The sequence below is a fragment of the Schistocerca cancellata genome, chromosome 5, assembly GCF_023864275.1.
Source record: "Schistocerca cancellata isolate TAMUIC-IGC-003103 chromosome 5, iqSchCanc2.1, whole genome shotgun sequence".
Taxonomy (NCBI): Eukaryota; Metazoa; Arthropoda; class Insecta; order Orthoptera; family Acrididae; genus Schistocerca; species Schistocerca cancellata.
In genome coordinates, this window is record NC_064630.1 from 41,111,105 (window position 1) to 41,133,469 (window position 22,365).

General features: G+C 39.4%; 1 protein-coding gene across 1 annotated transcript in view; it reads left to right on the forward strand.

Annotated features, from left to right (window-relative positions):
• LOC126187324 (mortality factor 4-like protein 1) overlaps window positions 1-22,365 on the forward strand; it is a 131,702-nt gene that overhangs the window by 30,362 nt on the left and 78,975 nt on the right. The window contains exon 4 of the mRNA XM_049928342.1: window positions 11,864-11,962. Within this exon, the coding sequence (XP_049784299.1) occupies window positions 11,864-11,962 (99 nt within the window). The remainder of the gene's footprint in view (window positions 1-11,863; window positions 11,963-22,365) is intronic.

Consider the following 22,365-nt stretch of genomic DNA (forward strand, 5'->3'; position numbering starts at 1 on the left):
ACGAGTGGTTGGGGTTGGGGCATCTCCTGCTGCGTGCTGGGTCTGGAGAACACTCTCAACTCAGTCTCCTTTGCCAGCTGCCTTTGGTCATCCCTCTTTTACTCTGTTGTGTTTGCTTTTAGATGTAGTTAGTCCTTTTTTCTGCCACATCCTGTTTTCTGTTTCAGAGGTAGCACATTAATGAATAATGATGCTGTTCCCATCTTTAACCTGTTACTATAACAGATAGGTGGTGGGATGGCTGTGGGATAGATGGCCCTGTTGCATGCAGTGTCCCAAGGGACACTCGCTTGACTTCACCTACTTGATCATTTCTGTCACCTTATTTTGTTATTGTCAGTTCAACTGGTGTCAGTGTCTCACTTTTGTTATTACAAATCTTCTGGCTAGAAGGTGTTTTGTACTCTCTAACATCTTTAGCCCTTAATTGGTTTGGCAGGGTTCAGATGCAGATGGGGTGTCTCTTGTTGCCACAGATGATCCATGGAGGAAGCCTTGTTCTGTTCTCTGACCTACATACTGGCCCAAGCTGTGTACCTTTAACTCTCCTTAAATTGTTTTTAAGCTCTGACATCAATTTGTCCTCCAGTGCCTCAGTTTTACCATGCTTATGTACTTTCACAATTCATTTAAATTTTTGGGTGATGTTACTAACTCTGGATGACATACCTCTCGACCAAGGAACTGATGACCTAGCTGCTTAGTCCTTTAACCCACTCCCCCTGCAAACCAACCAACTGGCAAAATGTTAATTAGTATTCTAGGTACTGCAAGAACACCTTTAATTCCTATTTCAAATTTCTTACCACAGACTCAAAGTTTCAACAACTACTAAACAAGTCCTTCATGATAACAGAAACATATCTATGTTTTGAGCCAAGTTTTATTGTTTGAATCGACTTTGTTTTGAAAATTACTTACTCCCTGATGCATTCTCTGTATTGAAGACAGCCTTTTATTTTGTGACTTCTTGCTACATTTGAAACCATTACATTTTGCTTCTTCACCTAATAGTCTGCCTTTTACTCCATTGTAGTTGCACACTTGATAAAGTATCCATAACAATAAAGAAAGATTCATATTTTTCAAGCATTGATTTCAATAAACTACAAATAATTTTGTATCTTCAGTGTTGGCATTTTGTGCTCTCAAATCTCATATCAACTTATCAAACTTGAAAAAGTGATTTTTTAGGAGTATCATCATTTACAGGAAACTTTGTCATCAACATTTTTTGTACAAGGTAATTATGAATTACTTTCTACTTGAATCTTAAAGTGAACAGTATGTATAAATCATAGCGTGTTTCCTTCCCCTTGTCGTAATCCAAGTGGCTGTATGAAATTCATTGGATTATTTCTGACTTCTTGTAATTCTTGCAGTCTTCTTCTATGCACATTGTTAGCTGAGTCGTGTAGAAAATAAACTCAATTATTTGAACTCAAGAGAGTGTCAGTTCATAATTTTTAGTTACTGAAGTTCTTGCAAAGAAAACAAAGGTATTTTGTATTCTTCCATTTCCTGTGAAATGGCTGATTGCAAGCTGTGTATGGTAGATCCACTTTGCTTTCCACGTGTTAATGTTGTCACACTATAAAAGATGAATTGACAGGGTTTACAAGTGCCATCACCCAATTATCAGAACTAGAAAGTTCCCAGAAAAAAACAGAAGCCCCAGTTTGAATATTGTTTTCTGTTTAGTAACTGTGTTTTCAAATCACATGTTCACCAATGCAGACAGAAAATCCCTGACCTAAGGTATTGCGAAGTAGCAGGAATATACACATAGATAAGTTCATTACTGCAGCACAGCTATTAAATTACTCGTATTTCGGTACTACAACATACAGATGCTAAATAGTCTCTTCCCATCCTAGATCAGGCGAGACAAATGTAGGAATGAATTATGGAATTAAACATAAATATATTTCTTATGACTTCCACCCTGATGCTAGCCTTTGATTTGACACTATTTCAACAGCTTTCATGTCAAACAGGAAACTGGTGTAAACAGTAACTTGCTTTCTTATTTATCTACTTACTTTTCATGGATTGATTTGTGGCCTGTTTCAACCTCATGTTTTGGACCATCTTTTCATGGGATTTTCAATGTATCTTCTTCCAGTAGGATGCATTAGAGGTCAAATTTCGAGAATGTTGTTTTCTGTCCTTAGAATGTGGTATGTGGTGTTTTTGTGTTTCCTCTGTTCAGAGATACTTTTTCATTTGAAAAAAATATTTTTGGTTGCTGAGTAATTTATTCATTTTTTTTAGCCCTTAGAAAGTAACCTTTTATTGCTCACAGACATCTTATTTCAGCTGCCTGATTTTTGCAATTTATTCACCCACAGAAATGTAAAACAAACAAAATTGGTAAAAGACAGAGAGAAATGATAAATATGAGGGATGAGGTAAAATGGAATAATTATATCAAAATAAATAAAAAAGGGGAAGAAAGGACACTATTGAAGAAGAGAGATCAGCCAAAGGTGTAGAACAGAGATGTCCAACCTTTTAGCTTACCTGGCCCTCATTGGAAGAAGAAAAGTGTTTTTGTGCCGCAGATAATATACTTAACACTAACAATTACTGCTGAGGAAAAAAAAGAAAGAAAAACTGACCAGAGAGAGGGGGGGGGGGGGAGGAGTTTCAGATTGAAAATATTAATTTTCATAACTTAACATAAATGAATTAATAATTTTTTTACCTGTTATGTGATAGATGCTCACTTTGTGGGCCACAGGTTGAGCAACCCTGGTACAGAGACTTGCCTAATGTAAGAATAAGTGTGTGGTGTGAGTGAAGTATGTGTTTGAACCTCAGTTAAGTTCCCAGTTTAGCAGTTCAGATCTTCTGGTACCAAGAGAACAGACCAAATTTACTCAAATGGTGTGATATTGTGTCCAGAACTGAACAAGATCCTTTGGTGTGGACCCAAGTGTAGTGCTCCAGTTAGAGGCTGTATTGATTCTGTGCAATCTTTGTTGCAGATACCTAGATCTGCTAATGGGCCTGAGAAGTGGAGAATGTAAAATTTCCCTTGCTAGGTCAAGGGTGTACTAGACAGAGGAAGCAGGCTAGGTGATAATTTGAGGTCCTCTAATCACTGCTTGCCCATCAGTAAGCAGAGAGTGAAATCAGATAACTTAAAATGTAAATGCACTTTGAATATATGCACTTGAATATTAACAGTAAATTGCTGCAGCATTTGTAACACTGTCCTTAAATGTACCACCCACTAGAAAGCTATTGCTCTGATCCGAGAGCTAAAAACAGGATGCTCCTGGATATTTAACATAAAATGGAACATAAATTGAAAGGATTGTATAGGAAGGGAGTGTTCATTGCAGTTGACAAAAACATGAGAGTTGGTGGGAAAGTAATGCACACGTGCTTGTAGAACACGACCTAAATGACCTTGAAACGGAGAAATTTTCCAGATAGCATGTGGTCGGTAACTTCCCGCTCTGTATGTATGTATGCATGCATAGTTTGAATGTGTTGCATTCATCCAGTGTGTTTTGAGTGGCAGATAATTATGACCCAGAAGAGAAAAGAGTGCTAAATGTATCCACCCATCTTCTCCTCTGGCGAAACTGAGTTTACGTGACTGATTATCTGTTACAAGGGGCAATGGTAAACTCTTCTCACTATGTAGAGACTCTGAAACTCCTCTGACAATAAGTTTGTTGTGTTAAGAGGCAGCCTGGTGCCATTAATCTTGCAACATGACAATGCTCATCCACATATCTCGCGCACAGCTGAAGAGGCTCTGTGAAACCTGAATTTTGAGCTAATTCTACACCCTCCTTATTGCCCCAATTTTGCACCTTGCGATTTTTATTTTTTTCTTTACTCAAGAGAGACCTCAGAAGATGAGGTGACGGCAGCTGTTAAGTCCTAGATTCGAAAAAAGTCAGAAGTAGTAGTTTTCAGTGACAGAATGAAATAACGTGTTACACTGGAGAAATGTGTTATTCTTAACAGTGACTATGTTGCAAAAGGTATAATACAATTTTGAACCTTAAGAATTGTACTTTAATGTACTTTTTGCCATAATTGCCTAATTGTTTTTGTTTATGTTCTACAGGTGTATGTGCTTTACTTTTCAACCTACCTTCGTAATATATCTATCAAGGGCAAAATTAAGTATGTCTGCAAAGTTTTCTGGACATAAGTAATTGGCCGTGGTGAACTCATATGAAACATTTGACGCTTTTACTGGCCACATGGTTCTCCTGTAACATTCTCATTAAAAGAAAGTCTACACTAAGTAGTGCAGAAGTACATTGGTCTTGGGATATTGGGTGGAGATGACTTCAGCCTACCAAGTATAAACTGGGACATCTATGATTCATTGCAAATAATGGTTCAAATGGCTCTGAGCACTATGGGACTTAACTTCTGAGGTCATCAGTCCCCTAGAACTTAGAACTACTTAAACCTAACTGACCTAAGGACATCACACATATCCATGCCCCAGGCAGGATCCGAACCTGCGACCGTAGCGGTCGCGCAGTTCCAGACAGTAGTGCCTAGAACCGCTCGGCCATCCCGGCCGGCAATTCATTGCAGATGGTGTGGACAGATAGTCTTGCAACTTAGTTCTTGCTGCATTTTCTGAGACATGTTTTGTGCCACTGGTTTGACACATCATATGAGATGGAAATATTTTAGACTCTGTGCCGCAAACAGGCCTGATGTATCAATGCTATCAGTATAGATAGAGATCAACAATCACAATGTTCATCATAGCCACAGTTGTTACCAAAAGTTAATAAATAAACCTATCAACAAGCTTAGGAAATTTGTTATGCTGGGAAGAGCTGGGAAGCAGTTAACATCCTACCTAGACAATGAACAGATGTCATTTAGTTCCAGTCTGATGGACATAAAGGAATTATGGACAAAGTCAATTGCTCTTTGGAGACGTATGTGATTGGATTAAGGTTGGAAAAGATACACCATGGTTTAGTAACATCCTATGGAAAATGTAGAGAAAACACAAATTGTTGCACTCGCAGTTAAACCAAGGTAACGGAAGTGTCATTATGTAAATGTCATTAGACATTTTTGCATCTATAAAAGGATTGATGAGTGAAGCGTACCCCAAGTGCTCCCGTAATATGTTGCAAAATATCTTGTTGAGAGTTCTAGAAAATTCTGGCGCTACGTAAAATTGCTAAGCACGTTGGAGGCTTCTCTCCAGTAACACCTTGACTAATCTGGCATGGCAGCAGAAGGCAAGAAAAATAAAACAGAAATTTTAAATTTTTCATTTAGAAATCATTCACGCAGGAAAATTGTACAGACATAACATTTATTGAATGCCACACAAATTCTCATGTAGATGTATAAATAGCATCCCTAACGTTGAAGAGCAACTGAAAGAGTTGAAAACAAATGTCACCAGATCTGAATGGAATCCCAATTCTATTTAATAGAAAATATACTTCAGCATTGGCCCCTTGCTTATCTTGCATTTTGTCGCAAAACCTCTCACCCACCACAAACTCCCAAGCAACTGCTTTGTATAAGAAGGGTTAAAGAACTGACCTGCAAAATTACATATAAATATCGTCAACAATTCTATAGCATATTCTAAGTTCAGATATAATAAATTTGCTGTAGAGAGAAAAACTTTTATCTACAAATCAGCATAGATTTAGAAAGCATCACTTGTGCTGAACTCAGCTTGTCCATCTCTCACATGGCATCCACTGAACAATGGATGAAGGGCAAGAGGCAGGTCGTATGTTTCTGGATTTCCAGAAAGTATTTAACACCGTACCTGCAGACTGTTAACAAAAGTGCAACATACAGATTAGGTTATCAGATATATGAGTGGCCTGAAGACTTAAGTAATAGAACCCAGTACGTTGTCCTGGATGGTGAAAGTTTATCAGAGACTAAGGTATCACCATGAGTGCTCCAGGGATGTGTGATAGGTCCGCTCATGTTCTCTTTCTGCCTAAATGATCTGTCAGATGCAGTAGACAGCAGTCTGTGACTGCTGATGATGCTGTAGTACACATGAAAATGAACGTTAAATGTCTGTATTACGGTACAGCATGACTTGTACATGTTTACTGTTTGGTGTAATGACTCTCAGCTTACTTTTAGATTAGATTAGATTTACTTTCATTCCAATTGATCCGTAGTGAGGAGGTCCTCCAGGATGTGGAACATGTCAGAAAAACAACAATACATGACAAATATTTACAACTAAAACAAATAAGCTAATGTACCATTCCACAGGTCCCAAGTGGAATGATCGTCATTTTTTAATGAACACTAAGAGTCATTTTACAAATACTAATGCACTGAATTTAAAATAAAAAAGTTTTTTATTTATTTATAAGGTAATAAACATGTAATACAACTACTGAAATACTTATTTACAATGAATACATTACTGCACTGAAATGGTGCAGAAATTAGATTATACTTACACACAACCACACACACACACACACACACACAGACACAGACACAGACACACAAATTTTCAGTGAACACATTACTGCACTGAAATTGTGCAGAAGTTATGTTGTACTTATATACAAATCAGTTGGTTTTACTAAGAAATTCATCAATGGAGTAGAAGGAGTTGGCCACCAATAAATCCTTTAGGATTAGGATTACTGTAAATTCGAAAAAAAAAAAAAAAAAACACTGTAGATTAATGCACATGAGTCGGAAAAACAACCCATAATGTTTGAAAACAGTGTTAGTGGTGTGCTGCTTTACACAGTCGCAAAGATTGAATTTCTAGGTGTAGTGTTGCAAAGCGACATGAAATGGATGGAGTAGTTGAGGTTAGTTGTAGGGAGGGCGGATGGTCGACTTCTGTTGGGGAGAATTCTGAGAAAGTGTAGCACAGCTATAATAGAGACTGCATATGAAACTCTTGTGTCCATTTCTGTGTGCTGCTCATATGTTTGAGAGCTCCACATGGTCTGATTGAAGGACAACATTGAAACAATGAGTCTTTCATTCTCATCTCGTCCGGTAAGTCTCCCTTGATCTGGGTTTGTGGGTGATTTTTCTTCCTTCCCTTCCCTTCCCTTCAACCTTTCTGTCAGAAGGAGCCACTGGTTCCAAAAGCTTGCAAATTTAAGTACTCCTACCACAGTTTGATGAGTAGACTTTTTACCTATCCTATAACGTTAACTACTTTATTGTAAATGGATAAATAAAACAATCTGCTCACCAAGCAGCAGCAGGAGAACACACACATACAAAAAGGCCTAACTTTTACATTACATTGTCAATAATTGATTATTTTTGTTGTTGTAACTACTTTATTGGGATTTGAATTCTTGTACATGACCCCATATTTTTATTATGCTTTGAAAGGAAGTTAAAAAGAAAAACTTATGTAATAAGTTTATGTTAGTCCTCTGATTCAGTATTTTCTTCCACCAAAGTGTCTTTCAGAATGTACACATGGAGTTCACTGCAGCTATCTTCCACATATCAAATGATTCTGTGAAGATCCTCCACCTTTTGCTTTTTTATGGGTACTTTACAAGCAGGATAGCATTAATTTCAAGGTAGTTCAACATGCTGGCTTAGTCCAACATTAAAGATATGTTTGATCGGATCATTGATGAATGGTGATCCCACAATATAGCCAGGGCTTTTATAATCATAAATGAAGTAACATAGTGAATTTATACTAAAATGAATTCTCACATTTCTCTATTGAAATGACATTTCTAGGAAGACTTTTGTCTTTTTGTAGAACTGATTTAACTTGGGGGACAAAAATACTAAATAATATGAAATTACCTGCATTCTCCATCAGTTATTTTGGCATCTTCATTCTTTTCTGAGTAGTGTTTATAAGATGCTCTTCCCTGTCTTGTTTGCTGTGTTACAGATCTCTTATGACTTCGGAGGTTTTATTTTCGTTTCCACCTAAGAACACATCCATTTTAATCTGAGGAATCATGGTGCTTAATGTGCTTTCAAACAGTAAAATTCATACAAAGTAATGCAGATTTTATAATAATGCGTTGTTGTGCTCTGAACTAACAGGGGCCTAGTAATGTCAACTGTAATGCATTGTTATGCTCGCTACTAACAGCTGCCAAAGTAGAATGTCAACTCTGTAACAGGATAACATTAAGTATTTTGTTAAAAAGGCAGATGCAGATATCCAGGACATTTGACCTTTTAACAAAACATGAAGGAAATATCAGCATTTTAAACTTACTTGCAGTTTATTGCCGTCCTTTTAACATAGAATGATAGGGTTTCATAACCAGTGAAAACATAAAAAATGTGACATCTGCCCTTTTAACAAATGACTATGCATATATCTTCTTTCTAAGGATATCTCATGAAAAGACTATTAGTGCAGATTAAGAAAACAGAAATCACATGACCCGTTGCTGCAGAATGACTGCACGTGTCCAGAGTTGTTTTGCATGTTCATTGTGACAAACAGCAGCTCATGGAGACACTTCGTTGATAAAGCAAAGTAATGCCGTTTCTATGTATCTTGTGGTACTTGATTACTGCACCCAGTATTGTGCAAGTCACACTGATATAATGGTGATTAGTATTTACAAAAAGATTTGAAGAGCTTTTCTGATGGAAAAAGAAAGTATGTGTGATATTACCAACTGATTGTAATTGTAATATGGTTTTTGAGGTACTGAATACTGTAATTCATTAGTGTCAGTAACGTAAAAGATAAAAACTCACCCCACCCATATCAGATAGTAGTGCCACTTTGTCAAATGTTTGTGTGGCTATAGAGTGATTTCATGGAACATATGTCCTTCATAGTATTAGGTATTCAGGTTGCATGCATGCTTAATTTGTTAAGGAAAACATACTCCATTTCATAGAGTATTACAAATGTTGTGATGTGTAAATGTTACTTCATTGCACATTACATATGCTATGAGTTATTTATTGATTGGTCTTATGTTGTTTTTGATATGAACCAAAAAGCTGTACCAGATTATGTTTGATCATTGTTTGTTTAAAGAGAGAATGCACTACTGTGGAGCATATTTGTAATGTATTTTTCAGAGTTTAAAATCTTCACCAGATGAGGCTATTTGGCATAAACCCTGATGACTGTATGGTTCAAACAAGTATTTGCAAATTTTAGATATATCCTTGAAGATGTCTTGTGCAGCGAGAAATTGAGTTTTTAAATTTCAAATGTCTTTTAAAACTTGCTTAATTGTTAATATGTTTGTTCAACATATGAGAGATCATACTTCATTTCTGCATAACATTGTCTCATGATATTAGTAAAAGTAATTGTGAGAGAACATGGTGGTAATAGTTTAGAGAAATATTTTCAAATGTAAATTATAACAAAGCATGATGAAGTGATTAAATATCTGTTAACCACTGTCCAGAAACTTTAGCCGTTGGATAAACGATTTATTCTGTCACCTCAACTGTGTGATGCTTTCACTTCTCTTTCATATGCTGACTTGCCCTCTTGAAGTCACTTACCTTTATGTCAGCACCTCTTGCAAAGATGGCACTTCTTAAAATTGAAAATTTTGCCTCTTGCTGTTTCCTGATAATGATCATTTAATTTCATCACTGCTTAAAGTAATAAAATTCATTTGTTTTAGCATGTACTTACCCCTAGAGAAAGAAAGTATAAACATATCAAACAGTAGATAGAAAAGCACTTTTTAACTTAGTTTTTATTATGCCCACTTTTCCTTTGACTAGTTTCTGAAAGTCTAAGATTGCCATTCGCTAGGTACATTCAAGGTGATGTTATTGATGATATTTTTGCATTTCATCTCAGGAAGAACTTCCAAATACTACTTGTATTTTACATGTAAACATTTCGTGTCTTTTATTTTATAGATGTATATGTTTTATTTTTAAATCTTATGTCTCATAGTGTGGTCCTCTATCTCATTGAGTGTCTTCTTCATACTTCTGTTCACATCAAACAAACTGACATCCAATTGTTGCTGTTCTAATATGACCATCTCTCCCAGATCAGATATTCCCTCTTCTACCAAGAGGATATTCACACCATATCTGTCTGTCTGAGCATTGAGTTTCAGTGTCAACTTCATTATCGTCATCTTTGCTAAGTTCATCAGGTTTTTGGCATGCAGCTACGATAAGTCCAATTGCTCCACTAATATTTTTGCTGTGTACCTTTTGACCATACCTTGAATGAGGTGACTGACTTGACTAAAGAGCAGCACTTTCACCCTCTCTCTCTTTTTTTTAAATCTCTGAGCCACATGAACACACTTGTGTTCATATATCTAATAGCTCAGAGATATTTGTTTGATAACAAAAAAGTTAAATTTTATGAGACTTGTATGCTTTCCCTACGTAATAAGTCTTGAAAGTCTCTTCGGGTTTGGTGCCGGATCCTAAAATCAACTCGGTTCGATATTCAGCAATCCATCTGTTCGCCATCTTCAGGAGAATGCTGCTTCTGCTGATGAGTCCCGCTGAGAGCTCTCGGTGGGACTCGTAAGAAGAAGCAGCATTCTCCTGAAGATGGCGATCGGTTGGATAGCCGAAATATCAAATCGAGTTGATTTTAGGATCCGGCAGCAAACCCGATGAGACTTTCAAAAAGTTAATTGCTTGGATCCTCTTGTTGGCACAATTAAAAGACATTTACATAAAGCTTTTAGCCACAGCCTTTATTAGCAAAAGAGAAACACACACCATTCATACACACAAGCAAGTACACCTCATGCACACAACCACCAACTCAGACAGCAGCTTGGACTGGAATGCAGCTATCGTGTGGGATTGAAGCAGCCATCTGAGGGGGTTGGGGAAGGGGAAGGGGGAGAGGTAGGGGTATTAGTGTACGGATGGAGTGGAGAGGTGGATGCTGTCAGTGGAGTGTGCAGGGACTAAAATGTCAACAGGCGCAGCATCAGGAGGTTGTGAGGCAGGGAGGTGGGGAAACCCTCCACCCAACAGTTTCCTTATCCTCTGTCCTATCATCTCCTCCCCATTCTCATCTCCCACAGTCTTTGTTTGCCAATCACTGCCAACGCAAGTGGCCATCTTTTCCTCATCCTCTCCTTTTTCCCCCATTTCATTGTCCCACAACCTCCTGAGGCTGTGCCTGTTGGCATCCTAGTCCCTGCACTCTCCACCAGACAGCGTTTGCCTCCTCCTCCTCCTCCTCCCCTCCCCCCCCCCCCCTCCCCAATCCTACCCACAATATCAGAGTTGGCTGTCATGCGTGCATGAGGTGTGCTTGCTTGTGTGTGTCGATGGTGTATGTTTCTCTTTTGCTGATGAAGGCTGTGCCTGTCAATAAGACACTTGAACCATGTTCAGATGTACAAATATGGAGGAAAAAGTGCTGTTGTGATGTCTTTGAGAGCTCTCAAATTGATCAGACATTATGGCACCAAATGAGCTGATGTTGTGCATACAATAGTGGACTTGTATTTGGATTCAGATTCCTGTCTGGCCATCCAGTTTTAAGTTTTCTGTAGTTCCCTAATCAGTTCAGGTAAATACTAATGATTTCCCTAAAAGATGACTTTGTCACAAAAATATACTATGGTTCCTTATATCTCTTTCTGTTGAAGCTAAGATCATCTTTCTTTTGATTCCTAGTGTTGCAAAACTTCCTCAGTCCACCTTCATACCATTAAAATTTCACTCCAACTATAGGTAAGTTTTATTTCTTCAGTTAGAAATCGTATATTGAGATTAAAAATGATAAAGCCTGCTAAATTTATAAAAAATCTGTATTGTGTAAAAACAGTTAATTGGGCAATTAATTACTGCATGTGAACAGCCACTAGTTGTAAAAAGTGTGTTAAAACAAGTGTAGTAAAAATAGCATGGGTATTAATATACAGTGCTTTATTTTCAGTTGGGATGAATGGGTTCCTGAGAGCAGAGTTCTGAAATACAATGATGCAAATGTTCAGAAGCAGAAAGAACTTCAGAAGGCACACAAAGCCAATCCACAGTAAGCACTAAGTTTTTTTCTTATTTCCTTAAAATAGATTATATGCTCTTCCTTTGATTTCATACGGATAGCGCAATTAAAATATATATTCAGCAGACAATGTTTACAGGTCACCAGCTTTAGGCTTGTGAAAATGTGTTTCGTTGAACAAGTTATAAAAAAAATTCCTGTGCCACTCTTCAATTCTTCATTAAATAGAATGAAAAGACTCATAATGTGTTCATTTCTGTGTGTGATATTAGCCTATTTTTGGCTTTATATGCATTATTAACTTGGTAATCAAATTTCAGTTAAGATTAGAAATTTAAACGTGTACATGCTAGTAATAAAATGGATTTGTGATATGTTCTGCCCAGAGAAAATGCTGAGTACTTTGCTCTGTTGCCAGTGTGGCCTCTGTGTCTAACCCATGCCCCATGTTCCAGCCGTGTTTACCCTGGAAATTGGCAGCACTGGGCTAAGCACCACATTGTGACACTATTTCTGCTTCTGACTCTCTATAAAAGAATTTATGTGCTCAGAACACTATTGTCGTCGCTTGTTAACGTAATGCTAGTCATGTTTACTTCATACCCCAAGTAATGAATGCTGTTGTTTTCAGTCCACAGACTGGTTTGGTGTTGCACTCCACATTCGTCTAGCATGTGCAAGGCCATTCTTCTCTACTTAACTGTTGCAATCAACATCTTTTTGAACTCAGTTATTATAAAGCCTAAGTCTTCCTCTACAATTTCAAAAGCTTCTTTTCTCTTCTTATGCATACTGTTTATTGTCTGCATTTCACTTCAGTAGAAGTTTGCACTCCAGACAGTACCTTCAGAAAAGGCTTCCTGAAACTTAAATTTGTATTTGACTAGTAACCCGCCCCAGTTTTGCACAGTATCTCTGGTAGGATGACTTGTCTGGCATAGTGGTTGTAAATTATGTACACAAACCTTCCTCATGAATCAGTCTACCTATTAGTGAAAACCATATCAAAATCCCTACATTAGTTCCTGAGAATAGCCTAGACATACAGACGGAAAGACATAGCGGTGGACTTTAACTTATAATATGTATAAATGTTAGCAAAATTCTCTCTGTCAGACATGCTTTTCTTGCTATTGCAGTCTGGCTATTATATTCTCTCCATTTTGGCAGTCATCAGTTTCTTGTTGCCCAAATAACAAAAATCATATGCTACACTTAGTGTTTCATTAACAGTGGCTAAATAACCACTCCTCACTGTACCTAACTTGACATGAAGAATAATGTTAAGTATTCTACATGCATCCGGTGTGTGTGATATGGACGGATGCTATTGGCTGGTGTGTCAGATGCAGTGCCACTTGCTACTTTGTATCTCCCCACAACTTGTCTTGCGTGCACACCTCTGTGGTTCTGAAGGAAGCCGGTCACCCCACTCCAGGCCTTGTTATTGATTAATATTCAAAAATGATTTGAGATACAAAATTCAGACATATTTGGTTTGTAGAGGGGAGAGAAAAAAAAGGTAAGTGAAGATCGAACACCAGGTAAACAGGCTTATGCTGAATTTTGATCTGTTTTAAAATAACAGAAATAATGGTTTTCAAAGATGAGATTGCTACTTTAATTGTATGAAAAATTCACAGCTGCACATGAAAGAAATTTTATGTGAAGCATGAACTACAGTGCCAGTGAAGCCAGTATTGAATTTAAAATTAATCCCCACTTATCCCCCCACTGAGCGAGGTGGCTCTGTGGTTAGTACATTGGATTCGCATTCGGGAGGACGACGGTTGAAACATGTGTCCGGCCATCTAGATTTAGGTTTTCCGTGATTTCCCTAAATCGCTTCAGGCAAATTCCAGGATGGTTCCTTTCACAGGGCACGGCCGATTTCCTTCTCCATCCTTCCCTAACCCAAGCTTGTACTCTGTCTCTAATGACCTCGTTGTCGATGGGACGTTAAACACTAATCTTCTCCTCGCCTCCTCCTCCCATTCATCCCCTCTCCCCTTGTGGTGAACAACAAAATGCAAAATCAATATATCAAAAACTTAATTGGAAGAAATGGTATGGTGGGCTGGGCTAAATTACATACAGGATGTATATTTCATTATTTTCAAACACAAAAATTATTTCACCCTGAAGACAGATCGTCGTTATTAATATTTTCTGTGCTCTGTTAACTTCATTTAGTCAACTGACAAACAGGATGAAATTTTCACTCTGCAGCAGAGTGTGCGCTGATGTGGAACTTTCTGGCAGATTAAAACTGTGAGACGAGGTACTGGTGGAATTCGAGCTGTGAGGACGGGTAGCTCAGATGGTAGAGCACTTGCCTGCAAAAGGCATAGGTCCTGAGTTAAAGTCTCAGTCCGGCACACAGTTTTAATCTGCCAGGAAGTTTCAACTGTCAAACAATTATCAGACACTTACCCCTATAAACATAACATCAGCTAACATGTAATAGTTTGGAGCTTTAGCACAACAATAAAAAATTAAAGTGTGTAGTTAAATATAGTCACTAAAATCTTTAAAAGCTGTAGGCCGTGAAATCATTTCAATAATGCCAGACATGCTCCACCATCTCCATCGTGGCCTCCACGTAAATAAACATAAAAAAATTCTGGCCACTGCTAAATACAGTGTATTGCCTTCAGTAACATTCAGTTTCCTTATTCATGTATAACAAAGGCAAAGCAGGTTGACATTTAGATGGCAATCTGAAAATGAACTAGTGTCAATATCATGCCTTAAAAAAACACTTAGACCACAAAGAAGTTATCAGCTGAACACCTCTCAACATTATAGCTCACAAACCATAGTTAGTTTCCATATGAATAGATCTCCAGGGCCACACACATGAATTAACAGTGCTGAAAATCATTAGTAACACGGAACAAATGTTCACATTATGAACGTTATGCTACAGAAGTTGATTTTAACCTAAAAAACAAGAGAAAGATACAACGAAACGTAATATAGTAACATATTATATCTACCACTTTATATTTTTATTGTATTTAAAAAAGGAAACATGTATTACAGGCCACTGATGATGCTTCCCAAATAAATGAAGTGAAATGCTTATGGTAACAAATAAACTGCCTTCAGTTGGTAGCATAGATGGCACATACATCCAAAAATTTAAAGCAACTTTGAAGGGAAAGATGGAAAACAGAAAAAAATGATGATAACTAATAATTTGTTTGTCTTCACTCGTGTATTGTGACAACCTTTTAAGTTTGTGCATCTAATCATTTACAAACAAAAAAAATAGATGCGAATTTTGCAAAAACTAGATGAAATTTTGTCAAAAACAGGTGCTACATTTCTGGTCCCTAGTTATTGCTGATGTGTGAAAGAGCATGTTTTTTGTATGCCAACCTTGGTCTTCTTCCAACCAATGCAAGTTTTAAACAATTCGACAGTGAAGTTTAATAGGGCTCAGTTATGGTTATGCCTTTTTCCAATTAATCTGTGAGGATTATTCCTTGGGAATCCCAGAAAATAGTGGCCATCACTTTACCAGCTGACAAAATGGTGTTTACATTCTTTAGTGCCCTTTCACCAGCCTATGTCATTATTTTGACTGCCATTTTGACTCTGTTGTGTATTGATGGATCTAGGTTTCATCAACAATCACAAATCTACACAAAAAGTCTTGTGGATTGCAATTAAACATCACCAAACACTGTGTGGAAATGTTGTGCAGGATGTGCTTTTGATCAACCACCTCACACAGAGTTTCTTTGTAGTCAGTTCTCTGAACAGGACATTATGTACTCAGTTGAGATTCCTATAGTCCTGTCAGTAGCATGAATTTTTATTCGGCAGTCTTGCATTATCATATCATGGAGTTTGTCAATGGTTTTCTTTGTGGTGATCTCATTTTACAGCGCGAGTGCAATTTCCCTTCAGTGCTTGAATGACCACATTTAAACTCATTATTCCACAAGTAAATGGCTTCAATGATGGTGCAAAGTCCACAAGAAGTTCATTCAATTCTGTTTTGATTTGTGCGGCAGTCCAAACTTTCAAATGAAAATGTTTAATAACAGCACAAAACTTGGTTTTCTCTGCCTTCAATTGCTATTGCCAATTCAGATGGTTGTCAACAATGAACTGTACACGGTACAGTGTTGAAATTCTTGGAATAATAGAACTCACCAACCACGAAGGCTCAACAATGGAAATTTACCAGACTTATCAAACCATCCATATCATCAGATCTGTGGCTGTGCTACTTATATATGCAATATATTGAAAATTTGAATCAGATATCTGCTAATTTTGTGCAAAATATTGAGATTATCTCAGTTTGAGTTGAGCAAGTTACTGTAACAAATGTCTGTCAGCCTCCAACAGATAAATAGCCACCTCAGGTTCTTCGCATTTCCTCATGTCCCAGTATATGCAAGTATTGTCCATGGACATATGTTTCGTGATCCAGGATGCCCAGAAACAGTCCATCATTACATTAAAGATGGTCCTTGGAGGCTTCCCAAGTAGCTGACACTGGCCAGTAATTCTTGATTTAGGAATTCAAATATATATAATTAGATCAGTCCCTAGACCAAGATGGAACTGACCGGCTAAATTCTCCAAACAGCTTAATAAAGTGATCAGATGGATTGCCCCATCAAATGAAAATTACTTCAGATTCATTGCAGCAGTTTCATCAACAGAAATGGGGAAAAAAAGTGCATGCTTAGAGGATTCGAAAGAATATATTCGAGACTGGAGAAATTACTGTGAAGTCCTGTTTAACTGCCAATTATTGCTAAAACATCTTGATAAAACTTGTAAAGAGTGCTTGGAACAAGGAACAGTGTAACTTCCTGGCAGATTAAAACTGTGTGCCCGACCGAGACTCGAACTCGGGATCTTTGCCTTTCGCGGGCAAGTGCTCTACCATCTGAGCTACCGAAGCACGACTCACACCCAATCCTGACAGCTTTACCTCTGCCATTATCTCGTCTCATACCTTCCAAACTTTACAGAAGCTCTCCTGCGAATGCTGCAGAACTAGCACTCCTGAACTTTACAGTTTGGAAGGTAGGAGATGAGATACTGGCAGAAATAAAGCTGTGATGACTGGGCGTGAGTCGTGCTTCGGTAGCTCAGATGGTAGAGCACTGACCCGCAGATGGCAAAGGTCCCGAGTTCGAGTCTCGGTCGGGCACACAGTTTTAATCTGCCAGGAAGTTTCATATCACCGCACACTCCGCTGCAGAGTGAAAATCTCATTCAAGGAACAGCGTGTCTGGATTTTAAGAGTTTAACTCCCCAGAGGCTCATGGTTCTTTCTTGAGTTCGTGCGTGGCACATGTAGGGCCCCTAGCTATTACAGCCCATTCTTCCTTCCCAGGCTGCGTTTCCTTCCCCATGCCCCTTCCTCCCTGACCTCGTTTATTGGCCTCTGCCTCCTCCTCCCCTCCTCTGAGTGTTACTTTCGTAGACCTGGCTATCCTCCTGATTTATTGTATTCCTTCCGGTCTTTGTTCCTTTTCATCCTTCCTTTTTGGCGATTTTGGTCCCTTTTGAGGTTTGACCCCACTTCTAAATTTTCTCCCTGTAGCATGAGCCCTTTTGGGGAAGTCCTCCCTCCCTAGCATCTCTAGCATGGATTCCTTTCCACCCCTCCTTCCCTCTTCCTTCCCTATTGTAGCCCCTCCCCCCCCACCCCCTACCCCACCCCTCCTCACCAGCATGTGTAGCCAGTCTGTGTGTGGTGGGGCTGTTACATACACATTGGCTGTTGTGTAGCTATCTGGCTGAGCCCACTGACTACATAGGGATCACACTTCTGATACCTGAACTGTTGTCTCCCCATTTATGCTTAGGAGTGGTTGCTTGTCATTCTGGAGTACTGGAACTCCCAGCAAAGGCTGCCATTCCAGATGGCTCTTGCTGTGGCTGGGGAGAGCCTCTGATAGGGGTGGGTAGTATAAGGGTGGGTGCTTTTTGTATGAAATTATTAAGCCCCAAAAAACTGGCCATTCTACGGCCGTCTCTTCAGTTGGTAATGGATGATTTAATGCTGCTTCCCTTCCCTGGCTATACTCTAGTAGGAGGGCCAGGCCTGCTGCCATGTTGTGAAACACTTTCCCCACTACCTTGTCTGCACTAGGACTTATGCGGACACATTCTCCACCACCAAGCTATGATTTTTTGTAGAAAATGCAGAAGACAAGTTTGTCGAAGTGGAGTCTGTCAGTAAGATGTGGTTGGATTTCATCTTGATCAAAATTTCTTCTGTTACCCAGTATGAAGCCCTTCGTGCTTGTGATCATCTTAACGACATCCCAATGAGCATTACTCCTCACCAGTCTTTGAATACAGTTCAGGGAATAATTTTTCATGGGGGCTCTCATCCTTCAAATTGACAAGGAACTCTGGGCCGATGTGGAATGTTGTGTGTGTGTGTGTGTGTGTGTGTGTGTGTGTGTGTGTGTGTGTGTGTGTGCGTGTGTGTGTGCGCGCGCGCGCGCAGAAAGCCCATAAGGACAGTCGCACAGATACTGGTCCCATCGTTGTTGTTTGAGGGAGGTACCCTTCCAGAGAAGGTTGAGGTTGTGTGTTATCGTTGTGATGTGAAGCGATACATCCTCACAGCTTTAATTCCGCCAGTACCTCATCCCCTACCTTCCAAACTTCAAAGAAGCTCTCCTCCTGAGGAGAGCTTCTGTGAAGTTTGGAAGGTAGGGGACGAGGTACTGGCGAAATTAAAGCTGTGAGGACCGGGCGTGAGTCGTGCTTGGGTAGCTCAGTGGGTAGAGCACTTGTCCGCGAAAGGCAAAGGTCCAGATTTCGAGTCGCAGTCCGGCACACAGTTTTAATCTACCAGGAAGTTTCAACTCATCCATTGCACCTATTCAGTGAACTTCACACTATTCAACCACAGTCTATAATAATGAAACAACAACAAAATTATGCAGATCACACCAATATACGTTTAAATTCTATTTCATTGTTGAAACAAATTGGTGAGAAGGTTAATTGTGTAGAAATAAAACTTTTGTTTTAAGAGTGTGTTTAATCCTTCTAGAAGGATATCAGGTTCAACTGGGTTCATAATAGTCTTCCTCAAGGCTCAGTTTTGACACCCGATCTGTTCAGCTTATATACATTTTAACTCCCTGAAACAAGAGTCAAGGAAGTTCATTTATGCGGGTAGCTTTGGCCACTCAGCTGAGAAATCTTCAAGCAGGTGAAGAGATACTCTCTGCAGATCTAAGTACAGTGCATGAATACTTGAAAAAGTGGAGATTAACAGCAAATCTAATGAAGACTGGAGTTAGCTGCTTTCATCTTAACAATAGCACACCCAATACAAAGCTACATATCACTTTTAATGGTCAACTCCTCTACCACCAAGACTTCCCAAAGTATCTAGAAGTAACTCTTTGATAGAACCTTCTTGTACAGGAAACGCATAGAAAAGACTGCAGCAAAGCTGAGATCACCCAGTAACATGAAGCAGTAGCTGAGTGGTACCTCATGGGGTGCAAGAGCTACTACACTATGACATTCTTCCTTACGACTCGTCTACTCTGCTGCTGAATACTGTGCTTTCATGTGGCTTAATAGTTCACGTGTGAGAAAAACTGATGTTGACCCAAATTCTGTAGTAAAAACAATAAAAGATTGCATCAGACCTACTCTCTACACTGGTTACCACTTGTAAGCCACATAGTGCCATCAGAAGACAGCATTCCCTTCTCAAGGAATATGAGAAAAATTAATTAAAATTCCTCAGCTCCCAATCCACTCTGATGAGCCTGCACCTAGAATAGGCCAATTAAAATGAACGCAATCACCTGTCTTATTGGCAGGGTCACTACAAGCAGCGGTTTTCGACATGAACAGAAAGTGGTCAGAAACATGGAACAGTATTGCCCATGAGGAATGTCAGACTCTCATAAGACCTGGCACAAGACCCACTATCATGGAATTACCATGACATACTTGGGCAACAATTAGTAAGATTTGTAAAGGCCATGGCATCTGTGCAGAAAGCCACTACTGACAGGGAAAGACTTCAGCTTCTCAATGTGACTGTGGTAATGAACATCAGACCATTGGACACTTTGTAACAAGCTGTACCAGACAAGCTTACCCCGGGTTTTCCAGAAGAGTTCTGTGAGGCGATAGAGGCAGCCCTTGAATGGATTGAAAATTAGTTTTAATTTAGTTGTTTAACTTTATTTACTTTGTAAAATTACACAGTTCATGTATGTTAGTTGCAGCTCAGTTTCTATTACCATACTCTAAAACAATAAGTAAACAAATGTCCAGGAATGGAACTTAAAGTTTCGACTAATAGGTAGCAAAGTACATCAGTTCTCTGCTGCCTCAATACCAGAAGTACGTTTATGTCAAACTTCTAACGACAGCAGTTAAAATTCATTATTTGGAATCGAGCTCAATACACTGGTCTCTGTTAAAGAGAGCATAGTAATTAGTAGCTGCAGAACACACAACATGCCCATATCCCCCAAGTCACCCGTCACAATACCAACCTCCACAATGTATGGCACTGGTTCTGGATGCCCTGAATCATCTAGTCAATATTGTATGACCAAAATGTTCTTCTCTACACAGTCCTATCATCATCATCATCATCATCATCATCTCGAGTACAGACACTGGTTACTGCTACACGAAGTTTCATTTGCTAACCTCAAAACTAAGTTGCATAATGGTCTTCAACAAAACTTGTACTTTTTGCAAACCTTTGTCCACTGTCCATAATCCACTGCCTGAGCCCCGCTAGATGCACACACGCTATGTCCAACTGCGCATGCCACTCAGATATGTGATCAACACGTATGTCAGTTCATGATAGATGGTGTGGTATGTTATCCATTCTGGCTGGAGAACCAGCAACAGATTGGAAATGTGAAATGTGAGGGCAGCTGGCACAAGACAGACTAGAGCTTACTGTACTGTCTCTTCAATCACAACAATAACTTATGATTCTAGAAGCTATAATACACTGAAGCATCAAAGAAACTGGTATAGGCATGTGTATTCAAATACAGATTGATGCAAACAGGCAGAATACTATGCTGCGATTGGCAATGCCTACATAAGACAAGTGTTTGGCGCAGTTGTTGGATCGGTTATTGCTGCTACAATGGCAGTTTATCAAGATTTAAGTGAGTTTGAACGTGGTGTTCCAGTCGGCACATGAGCGGTGGGACACAGCATCTCTGAGGGAGCAATGAAGTGGGGATTTCCCGTATGACCATGTCACGAGTCTACTGTTAATATCAGGAATCCAGTAAAACATCAAATCTCCAACATCACTGCGACTGGAAAAAGATTATGCAAGAATGCGACCAACAATGACTGAGGAGAATCGTTCAGCGTGACAGAAGTGCAACTCTTCCGCAAATTGCTGCAGATTTCAATGCTAGGCATCAACAAGCGTGTAAACCATTCAACAAAACATCATCGATATGGGCTTTCGGACCCAAAGGCCCACTTGTGTACCCTTGATGGCTGCACGACACAAAGCTTTATGCCTCGCCTGGGCCCACTAACACCAACATTGGACTGTTGATGACTGGAAACATGTTGCCTAGTCGGATGAGACTTGTTTCAAATTGTATCGAGCAAATGGACATGTACAGGTATGGAGACAACCTCATGAATCCATGGACCCTGCATGTCAGCAGGGGACTGTCAAAGCTTGTGGAGACTCTGTGATGGTGTGGGGCATGTGCAGTTAGAGTGATATGGGACCCCTGATACATCTAGATACAATTCTGACAGGTGACACGTATGTAAGCATTCTGTCTGATCATCTGCATCCATTCATGTCCGTTGGGCATTACGACGGACATGGGCAATTCCAGCAGGACAATGCGACACCTCACACATCCAGTGTGGCTCCAGGAACACTCTTCTGAGTTTAAACACTCCCACTAGCCACCAAACTCTCCAGACATGAACATTATTGAGCATATATGGGATGCCTTGCAACGTGCTGTTCAGAAGAGATCTCCCCTCGTACTCTTACGGATTTATGGACAGGCCTGCAGGATTCACGGTGTCCATTCCCTCCAGCACTACTTCAGACATTAGTCGAGTCGACACGGCGGCGCCAAGTCATGTTGTGGCACTTCTGCATGCTCGCGGGGCCCCTACACGATATTAGGCATGTGTACCAGTTTATTTGGCTCTTCATTGTATGTAGTAGTAAAGCTGTCATCAATGTGAATGTTGGTTTGAACACTGCAGTACTTTACTACACTTTGTTCTGTCATAGGTGGCATGTCGTTGCCTTCCTGTGACCTTCAAACTGACTTATCCAGCTGGTTGTAGGGGGCTGTGGCTGTACAGTTTAACATGGACTCTGAAACATTGTGCAACTCAGAGTTTTCACAGCAGCAGACATTGCCAGAGATGAAAACCATTAACGTACT